We start from the raw sequence: 11751 nt of genomic DNA on the forward strand, positions 1-11751 counted from the left end.
AAAATTATATTTGTTCTTTAGAATTATAGAAATACGAATTATGTTTTTTATTTTAAGTCAAAATGGGCACAAGTTCATCAACTATATGCAATTCTGACTGAGTTTGACCACCTTTGATCGATTCTTAGTAACTAGGCGGAGTGATAGAAATTCCTCTCGGCGACATACCTTGTAGCGAGTACTTGGAGAGTACTCGGCCTTGTAAACCTACTTTTACAACATTGCTCATGACCTATGGATATCATGGATTAAGGAGAGTGGAGATTAGAAAATATGAGAAAAATTAAAGTTAAGATTGAATGTGGTAAGGACACATCATTATCATTATTTTTGTTTATTAGTAGGTAGATAGATTGGTTTGTCAATATGTTTTTTTAAATTGGGTTTTTTACATTGTGTTATAGGTTATGGTCAATGTGGACATATTAAATATTAAATTTATATCAAAAAGTAAGTCATTGTGTCTTTATGCTTATTATTGTATCCCTTGTTCGTTGTTATGCCTTTATACTCATCGCTATGTATAACGTTCATTGTGTATTATGATAAGATAGTTGTGTATAATGTATTTACCATTGTGTTTCACGTTTTAGATCTTTATGTAATATGTATTCACCATTATGTTTTACGTTTTATGTAATTGTGTGATATGCATTAATCATTGTATTTTAGTATTAGATATGGTTGCTATTTTATCATTATACTACATATTAAAATTATACAACGGTGTTATTTCACTATTATAATTTTCAGATTTCATCACTTTTGAAAAAAAAACAAAAAATAAAAATAAAAACATAATTATAAGCGTAAAGACACAATGAAAAATATAGAGGCACAGTGATGAACGTAAGACATAGTGACAAACAGAATGACACAATGATGTATTTTTCTTTATTTTATAAAACAAATTCATACTCATATTAAAGATAAAAAAACGTTTGTTATTGTGGTGAACTTTAAAAAAAGATGTACGAAAAAGTTATAAACATTTCAAAATGATGAGAGAATTGACATGTGTTTAGTATGCAACTAGAGAAAATATGTGTTTTTCCTATTATGTCCTTTCACTTTTGGTCCTCAATTACATGACAATCAAATATAGCTTTCCATCCTTTTTTATTTTTGTTACGATTTGTAGAATAACTGAATCTATACTTTAGATGATGAATTAATTAACATACAATTTTCAATATCTAAAAAGATCAAACAATTGCAAGGAATTACACAATAAGAGACAGTCTTAATGATTCAAGTACTTTAACACGCGTCCAATTTAATAAAATGCTAGACATTATTTTATTACAATTAACTTGCATTTACCAATTACCATATAAATGGTATTCTGATTGAACCATTGAGCCCAATAAGATGAGGGCAACGGACAAATGCAATATGGGTCCATGACAGCTCTAAGGTCCACAGCCCACAGCCTTTTATTTTCAAGCAAGAAGCCTAATAAGATATTGCTGAAAAATGGAGTTATAGAGGTTGCTTGAAAACTACTTTCTTAGTGCTAACTAGTTATCTTCATCCGGCGCGTTGCGTTGGACAGGTCAGATAACGCGTAGGGTAGGTCTGTCATTTTTATGCCACGTTGAAGTTGTGCATTACCGTGGGTCCAATTGATTAACATATAAAACATTAAAATATAAAAAACGGCATTTGTTCAGTCGGTAAAACCTGAGTGTTGTCGATATTGGGCGTTGCAACAATGAGTCGGTAACACTCAGGTGTTGGTAAAGCCTAAGGGTTCTCGGGCATTGCAACGTGATTCGACGCAAATTAGGTCGGTTTCGGTTACGTTTGTTACGATATCAGTAGTAAACAAAAAGGTCTGTAAAACCCGGGCGTCAGTAAAAACCTAAGGTTGTCCATCCCAGCGTTTCATCAATAAGTGGAGACGAATAACCGTTTAATTATCAAATTTGAAAAAAAAAAACAAAATTATGTGGACCGGTGCCGCCACTTGCCCCAACAAAGGCTTAGCGACACCAAAGTTATAAATTATATATGTGTATAATTGGGTTCCATCTTAATAAGGTTTAGGTTTCATGTTAATCGGGCTCAGGTTAATTTGGGTCGGGTTTGATATTCGGGCTTTGGGGAAAGGACACCCCTACACGTAACAACATTTATATGCTTACTCTCGTACCCGTTATGTGACGAGACTTAACAATATTTTCAGTGTGTAAATCCATACCTAAATATAAAGAAAAGATCTAATCTAACTACAATAATCAACGAACGAATAAAGAATAAAGAAAGTATGATATGATGATATACAATCATTAGCTACAATGTATGGTTAGTACTTTAGTACAAACAAACCATTACAAGACTCTCAACCTACATTATTAACCAAACCAAACCAAACCAAACCAAATCAAACCAAACCAAGCGTCGATCAGCAAACGCTATAACTAACAAACACCCGCCACCAAAATTAATATAAAACACCGAAAAAGTCACGAAACAACCACCCTCTAATTATCTACAACCTCGCTTCGATTCTTCTTACCACTTTTACTCAACTGAAAAACAGTTTGCTTGCATAACTTCCTTACTCCCTTTCTCAAACCTAACTTTTCCAATATTCCCTCCGCCGCAACCTCCTCCTCTTGCTGCTTTGACTGGTGGTTGACCGGTGAATTCGTCCCAGATATGTATTCACCTCCGACAACCGATCCAGTTTTTCTTGGAAAACTCCAAAATTTCTCATCCTTTTCGCTTCCTATCTGGTTTAAAGATTCGGGCTGCTCTATTTTTGCATCATCTTCACATGAAAAATTCATTTCAACCGATTCTTCTCTTCCTCGTAAGGTTTTGATCACAAGTGTTTTGAGAAAGTTCATCACTTGGACCGCATGTATCAATGCGGTCAAAGGATCCGCCATCTGCATTTACATAATTTCAATCTTGAAGTCATTTGTTTTAAATTATTATTATTATTATTATTAGTACATATTTTTTTTGGTAAATGAAAGGAAATTAGTGAAATGAACCTGAGTCATGTTAGGGGCAAAAACCATAGCAACGTTGCGCGCGTTCATCTTATTTTGCGGTTCATGTTTTACAACATCCGCCATCAAGTTAACCGCCCAATCAAGAAGTGCAGCCTCGGTTTGAGGAAGGGTTTTCACAAGTGTTGTGCATTCTTCTTCACTGTTGCAACGCATTACTTGCTCGGGAGTTAATGAGTCAAGAACACCCGTAGGTAGTTCTCTAAACCATGCCTGTATTCACAAACATTAATCATTTTCATATCCTTATAATTCAACAGGGCCGTCTCTAGGGGACAGCGAAATGAAGCTAGGGCTTTAGGCATCGACTTCCTGGCCTCTAATTTACAAAACAAAATTAATAATTATACATCTGTGATTTAGGATATAAATTAATTTGTGTGATTTGAGTTGCGTTTTTTTTACAAGGCCTCATTTTTAGTCATTGTTTTAGGCCACTAAAAAGGATGAGCCGGCCCTGTAATTCAATAACCAAATAAATATTATTACCTTAATCAAACCCGCTAAACAATGAACATCTATCCCCTGAGGAACAAACCCTTTGGTAAGTTGCTTCCTAACATCTTCTTCTTGACTATTTTCTGCATTTATTCTAAATATTCCTTCTGCCTGTGACCAATACACAAATAAAATTAACAAAATGTAACACTAAATAATTATAAAAACTTTATAAACTAAGTATAATTACTTGAAGACCGCCTTCAGCGTATAACCGCTTTTGCATCATTAGAAGTATCGTCGGGACACTATTCCCTCTCTCGTCATACGAGCATTGCATCGACTCCACGGACACTCCAAACACGCGTATGCTGTTTAAAACAGGTCGATTTAAAAACATTTCAAAATTAATTAATTAAAAAAAAGTGTAAATAATCAAGAATCCATGTCCTATCTGTAAAGCCTGTTCCTTTCTTCCTTTGCAAGTACTAAAATTCACAAATCAACATAGAATATATCCAACAACACTTTTAATCATACTTTCTTGATGCACAAATCATTCTTAAATTATTTACTGTTCATCTGACCCCTAAACAGTAACCTCCCCCCTCCTCTAAAATTCAGTGAAAAAGTAAATAATTTAACAGAATTTTTTTTTAATAATAATAATATTCTACTCATAAATCCATCTAACCTGACTTAATTGATCTAAAATAATATCAACCAGACATAAAAGATAAAAATAAAAATAAAATCAAATTAAAAATTAACCTTGCGCTAGGGGGTTTTCGGGGGACATCCGGCTGAAGCTCAACCGGCAATCCAAGAAACCCGTCGAACCGGTCGAATGTAACATGGGAAATATGTAGTACATCGGTCGGAAGTCCGATATCCAACGACGAAGTAACCGACGAATTATCATCCGAGTCATCAACCGCGCAAGTAACGATAGACTTCCGGAGGGCGGCGAATACGAAAGCTAGAACCGTATAATTATTAGACTGAGGCTGGTGGTCCGGGCTGATAAACGGAGTGATAATTGGGGTGTGAAAATAGGAATAATCTTGATATTCGTCGTCGCCGGAATCGGGTGGTTGCCGGAAAAACGCGGCGGTGGGTGGCGGAGCTCCGGCGTAAGATTTGGATCTAAAAAGTTTCGTCATTTGTTTATTAATAGTAATAATAATAATAATTCATATCAATTTACTCAACAAGAAAAGATTGAGACTTTGGAGAAAATGAAATGAAATGAAATTAAATGAAGAAGTGTGAGTAAACTTAAAGATGAATGAATGGGAGGTGGTGGTGTTATAGATATGGTGATATATGTGGAAAGTGACAACTATGTTACCTTTATTTCTGAGTCATAATATTATTATAATCAAGGTGTGAGTGGAAGGTTAGAGATGGGCAAATAAACCGGTTAATCGAATCGATTTGAAAACCAAACTGGTTTGAAACCGATTATGTAGAAATCGGTTTGGAACTGATTAAAACCGTAGGTTTAGAACCGGTTTGTAATTTTCTTCGCCAAAACCGGGCAAAAACCAGTCAAAACCTGAACCGAAACCGATCGTAACATTGTAAGAAACTAGTTTCAACCCGAACCGAACCGATTATAAATCGGTTTTGACTTTTGTTAACCAAACCGAACCGGTTTTAACTCAAACCGGTTTTGAGTTTTAAACCGGTTTGTACACCTCTACGTAAGACTATCATCAACGCTATGTCTGTTCTTAAGTGTTTTTAGCTGTCACGTTATTTGTCATAATATTTTTAAAAATTTTTGAAAATTCTGATTTCATCTTCCAGCATACAAATATCCTTACCATCTTTAATTTCCATCTTATCACCTACTTATGGGCTTGGCAGGGATGAGAGACAACAAGGGTCTGTTTGGTATAGGGTAATGGAATGGGCGATGGAATGGAATGAACGAGGTAATGGAATGGGAGATGGAATGGAATGAACGAGGTAATGGAATGGGAGATGGAATGGAATGAACAAGGTAATGGAATGGATAATTACCATTCCATTGACATGTTTGGTTACCATGTGGGAATGAAATGAATTATTAGTCTTTATTTTCTGATAAGCTAGAAAAGTTGGAATAAAATAAAAATGGTAGTGAGTAGCGGTGGGATGATGGTGGTGGGCGAGCGGTAGCGATGGGCGGCGAGTAGTAGTGGTGATGGGAGTCGGTGGCGATGGGCGGGAGCCAGGAGCGATTGTTGGTGGTGGCAGGTGGTGCTAATAGTGGGTGGTGGTGGCGGTGATGATGGTGGGCGGTGGTGGTGATGGCGGGAGCGATGGTTGGTGGTGGCGGTGGTGAGCGGCGCTGAAGGTGGTGGCGGGTGGTGGCGGTGGAGGTGGGTGGTGGTGGTGACGGGCGGCGGAGGAGGGTGGTGGTGGTGGTGGCCGGTGGCGGAGTCGGAGGCGGTGATGGGTGGTGGCGGGCGGTGGAGGTAGTGGTGGCGGGTGGTGAGAGTGCAATGGGTAATGGTGGTGGGAGGGTGGTGAAGGTGACATAGTGTGCAAGTGGGATGGAATGAAAAAAAAAACAAGGGGGGTGGATGGAATGAATTTGGGGTGTTTTAGAGGAAATTGAATGGACATGGTAATGGGTGATTCCATTCCATTGACCAACTAAACACATTTTTTTTCATTCCATCATAATGACCTATTCCATTCCCCCTCTCATTCATGCATACCAAACGCTACCTAATTAATGCAACTTTAATTTTTTTTTATTTTGGGTTCACCTCATCTGATAAACTGAGCCAAACCCACGCTCTTAAGTAAGGGCACCTCATCTAAAGGCTTCTATATACTCTGCAATGGTAAAGACATCTATGAGCCTTTAAGGGCATCCAAGGCCTGTTGAAGACAGTCTTAATGATATTACTCGTATATCTTGTATAAATAAAATTAATCAAATAAACTTGTAAATCATTAGAGTATTTATTATTATAATACAGTTTTAAATTAGAGTAATTCCTTATAAATAATAAAGTAATAATAATTACTCTATTGTAGACTTTTTACGTTCAAACTTGTTTTTATTTTATTGAAAACCGAATTTATAAAATGTAAAAATGGGATTTATTTTTGTTTGTACTTTAGTTTGGTTTTGATTTGTTTTATTATTATAATAGATTTGGGGAAATCAATCAAAGGATAGAAGAAAGGTGGTAGACCCGTGAATAAGAATAGGGGGGACAATACGGAAGTGTAAATTTTGGAAGCTTTTGTGTCACTTCCAAATTTATTTATATCCGTGGGACAAACTGAGGTCATATGTTTTTTAATCTATATATGAATGTGATTTGAGAGTGGAAAATTGCTTAAAATATAACCTTTTTAAGGATTTAAGTCAATGAGTAAATAAACGTTTGTTTTATAATAATTAAGTTTGTAGAAAAAAAAAAAACTTTAGCTCTTTTTGTTTAAATGGTAAAACCATCAATCGTCCATTCTCGGTTGCGCCACATGCACCCATGCCTCCCGTTTGGTACTCTAGTGTCGCTTCTCACACCGTCACCTACCCTAGCATCGATCTATTGGGCTACCTTGGCTCAAGCTTCAACGTGTATCATCCTTGCTTAATTAGTTGCTCTAATAATTTTCATACTCATTTTGTGTCTTTCGCTTGCGATCGATATGCATTTTACTATTTGTTTTCTTTTTTTTTAGAACTACAACGATGGATTGTTTTGATGAAGTGCGTGATTATTTAGGTTGGTGACTTGGTCGGGGTGATTTCTTAACGTTTATGGGATTTAGAAGACGTTAGAGGTTTGATTCAAACATACAAGATTTAACAAAAGAGCTTTTAGATGCCTACAAGTGAAAAAAAGAGAACATATATGATCTTTTTTTGAACGGCAAGAACATATATGATCTAACTATACTATTAAAGTAAGATAATTTTTTCATATGACATTATTATATGGCATCCATATAGGATGTCATGTATATGTCTTATGAGCAGTTTTCTAGCCAATCATTGTGTTATATTTGAAAATCTCAATAAATAAGTTATTGAAATATTCTATATGAATGAATATATATACAACTAGCTTTAGAGTCCTTATCACACACGGAATGATTCAAATTATAAAATTACAAATAAAACAAATAAATACATAACATATATGAAAAATGTATTACATCTATGCGTGCATATATACTATGTATACATAAATTAACTTTATTTATATCACAAAATGATTTTTTTAAATGAACTTAATAAAAAAAATGCACATGAAGAAACGACCTGAGAACGTACTTTCAATTGAAAATTTCATTCTTAGTGTCATATGTGTGTAATTGAAAGAATTTTGGTTACTAACCAATTACAGGAATAAGACTTTTCATATAATAATAGTTCTAACCACTCAGCCTAAATACATAATAAGTGTTACCTTTATTGATGTATTTATCAATTTACCACCCATAGAAGGAAATGAGAACATTAAATTGTAACGACGGATGTTCTTCAAGAACTATATTTTTCTGAGCTAAACGATGAAAAAGATTTTGATAAGTTTCAAGGGGCTTCTCGACTTTGTCATAATGACAACATAAAAATAATATGTTAACCTATTCAATTTTGTGAATATTTTGCTTCATTTGAGCATAGTTTTGCATTACATGTTTTCCATATAACGTTCTGATCATCATTAGACCATATGCTATGGGCGCTCTTCAGAGGGCGTGGAACACCGCTGCGGGGCGCCATCGGTGGGGGCGCGGAGGGGAGAAGGGCCGTCTGGACGACCGGCGCGGAAGGAAGGGGTTGGGCCCTCTCTTTCTTCATCACTCACACACACATACATATGTGTGTGTGTGTGTATGTGTATATATGGGCCCCCAAGGGGCATTAAACCATAGCGAAGCGGGCTCTGAAGCCTCGTTTTCTACGAGGCGATGGCGTGGCACTGTGGAGGGGCTTCGAAGCCCCACACCATAGCAGATAGCCTTAAAGGGAAACTTAATGCTTTCACAAATATTTCAAATTTGATAAAAGTTAGGAGCATTAATAGGTATGGGGTGGCATGTTGAAAACGTTTGCAATCTTTTATTAAATTTGAATAGTCGGGGGAAAAATAGTCAATTTGCCAAATTCCAAGCTTTTAGATTATTTCCAAAAATGCCCTTGAAAACAATTTTGAAACCCGAATCATGTCTAAAATTCTAACTTTTATCCGTTTGACATTTTCAAGCCAACACTTTGAACCCGTAACAAATTTGATGATAAATCTATTTGCATTCTCAAACTATAAAAAATACTCATAGTTCCCATTTTTGACCCGTAACAAATTTTGGTCTAAATGTAGTTAACTTGTTACCAAATAATCTATTTACTAACTTTTGACCAATAAAAATCAAATTTAAGTTCCACAAAAAACCCGAAACAATCCTTGATAAAAAACTAAGAAATTAAACATGATAAACTTTGTGTTTGAAAGTAATTGATGTATACTATCCTTACATTTTAACATATATATATATATATATATATATATATATATGGGATGGATCATGCGATAAGTGATATCATAGTGAGAAGTGCGAGAATTAGATCTTGGCCATTCAATATATTAATCAATGGTTTATAATAAAGTGGCAAACTTGTAATTAATATGAAAGATAAATTCAAAGAATTTTAATAAAAAGGGTAATATAGTCTTCAATGTTAATCATTTAATATGAAACGTTTATTCATTAATAACCATATCCTATTTTACTTCAAATTTTATCTTAATATTTCCTTAACTAGAAACTTTCAATAACTAATTTTTGACTTCCATGATCTTCATCATTTGAGAACTATTGATTTGTTCATATATTGGTTTAATACATACACATGGTATTTAAAAACATACACCAGGTCTTGAGTGATTACACAACATTAGTTATGCTCACACAAAATTAAATATGTCTACACTACATTTGTTATGACAACACATCATTTGAAAGTATGTCTACACTACATTAGTTTTGCCTATACTACATTAAACATATCTACACTACATTAGTTATAATTACATAACATTTGAAAGTGTATCTATACTACATTAGCTTTGGCTACACACCATTTGAAAGTGTACTTATACTACACTACATTAGTTTTGACTACACAGCATTTGAAAGTATACCTACACTACATTAGTTATGCTTGCACAACATTTGAAAGTATGTATACATTACACTAAATTAGTTTTGCCTACACTAAATTAGATATGTATACACTTCATTAATTATGACTATACAACGTTTTAAAGTGTGCTTACACCACATTACATAGCTATATCTGTATTACATAAGATAAGCTTACACTACATTAGTTGATTAAAATCAAAGGAAAAAAAACACTTTACATTTGAGATCAGATAATAATAATAATAACAATAATAATAATAATAATAATAATTAACCATGTTTTTGAATAAAATGATTTTAGATTAAATAGATTCTATTGGTCCAAATTTTATATGAAATAAATAATAATAATAATTTTAACTTACCATTTGCTAGTAACTTATCATTAATCATTAAACCATTAATGAGCATGAGTTATAAAAAAAAAATTATATTTTACTAATATAACCTTGCATATAAATAATCAGAATATAAAAATGAAATCATGTGATTGGTCAGAATATCTTCTCGCACTTCTCGTAATAAGAAACACTTCTGAAATGAACCTAATCCTATATATATATATAGTTTACTAAATTAACCGAAAAATAAATGGATAGATTTAAAGCATATATATATATATATGTACCTATTATAATAAAGTAAAATAAATGAAGACACTTGTCATGTTTTGGTTAATTCTCACAATTTTTTCCCTCCAAAACTAATATACCCTAATATATGTAATAAATCAATAATTATGCACTTTCCTTTTACACTATATTTATAAATATCTATATATTTTTATAAATATAAATATTAACATACAATTTTACTATATATTTCAAAATACTTGGTGAATTCCAAAAATCAATAACAAATCATGTTTCTCAAATGAAAATTGTTTCGGGTTTTTTGTGGAAGTTAAATTTGATTTTATATGTCAAAAGTTGGTAAATAGATTTTTTGGTACAAGTTAACTACATTTAAGTCAAAATTTGTTACAGATCAAAAGGGAAAATTTTGAGTAATTTAAAAAGTTTGAGAATGCTAAATAGATTTATCGTCAAATTTGTTATAGGTTCAAAGTGTTGACTTTAAAATGTCAAAAGTATGAAAGTTAGACTTTTAAACATGATTCGGGTTTCAAGTTTATTTTTAAGAGCATTTTTTGAAATAATCAAAAGGTTCGGGATTTGGCAAATTGACTATTTTTCCTCAACTATTAAAATTTAAGAAAAGATAGCAAACACTTTCGACATGCCACCCCTATGCCTATCAATGCTTCTAACTTTTATCAAATTTGAAATATTTATGTCAACATTAATTTTTCCTTCAATGGTGATCAGAACGTTGTATGGGAAGCATGTCATGCAAAACTATGCTCAAATGAAACAAAATATTCACAAAATTAAATGGGTTAACATGTTATTTTTTATGTTGTCATTATGACAAAGCCGAGAAGCCCTCTGAAACTTATCAAAATCTTTTTTATAGTGTAGCTCAGAAAAACATAGTTCTTGAAGAACAGAAAAAAATAGTTCTTGAAGAACATCTGTTGCTACAATTTAATATCTTACTTTCCTTTGATGGGTGGTAAATTGATAAATATATCAATAAAGGTAAAACATCTTTTGTATTTAGGCTGAGTGGTTAGAATTACTATCGTATGAGAAGTCTTATATTTGAAATTGGTTAACAACCAAAATTATTTCAATTATACATATATGACACCGAGAATGAATTTTTCAATAGAAAGAAGCATTCCCGGGTACGATTTTGCACGAACATTTTTTTTATTAATTTCATTTAAAAAAATCATTTTGTGATATAAATAAAATCAATTTATGTACACAGTTTATAGATACAAGCATAGATGTAATACATTTTTTTTCATATACACTATGTAATTATTTATTTTACTTATAATTTTATAATTTGAATTATCCCGTGTGTAACACGGGCTTTAAAACTAGTATATATATTTAAAGCATATATTTGTAACCTATTAATTTATACAACAATTTATAATAATAATAATAATAGATAAATTGATTGATTTTTAAAAAATAGATCGACTTTTAAGAATATATTTATAATTTAATGATTAAAAAAATTTCTTTGTAAAATGAAAGCATATTTGAGT

General features: G+C 32.9%; 1 protein-coding gene across 1 annotated transcript; it reads right to left on the bottom strand.

The window, feature by feature from the left end:
* Positions 1-2248: 2248 nt before the first annotated feature.
* Positions 2249-4708, bottom strand: LOC143632942 (rho GTPase-activating protein 5-like). Its single transcript, XM_077101349.1, has 5 exons — positions 4233-4708; positions 3712-3832; positions 3513-3632; positions 3006-3236; positions 2249-2897 (listed from the first exon to the last, which is right to left on the bottom strand). Exons 1-5 carry the CDS (start codon positions 4622-4624, stop codon positions 2487-2489), a joined length of 1275 nt encoding a protein of 424 aa, XP_076957464.1. The 5' UTR covers positions 4625-4708; the 3' UTR covers positions 2249-2486.
* Between the last annotated feature and the right edge of the window lie 7043 nt (positions 4709-11751).

The sequence above is a fragment of the Bidens hawaiensis genome, unplaced genomic scaffold, assembly GCF_021521415.1.
Source record: "Bidens hawaiensis isolate Kalapana, Puna unplaced genomic scaffold, B.hawaiensis_p1.1 tig00006555_1, whole genome shotgun sequence".
Classification (NCBI taxonomy): Eukaryota; Viridiplantae; Streptophyta; class Magnoliopsida; order Asterales; family Asteraceae; genus Bidens; species Bidens hawaiensis.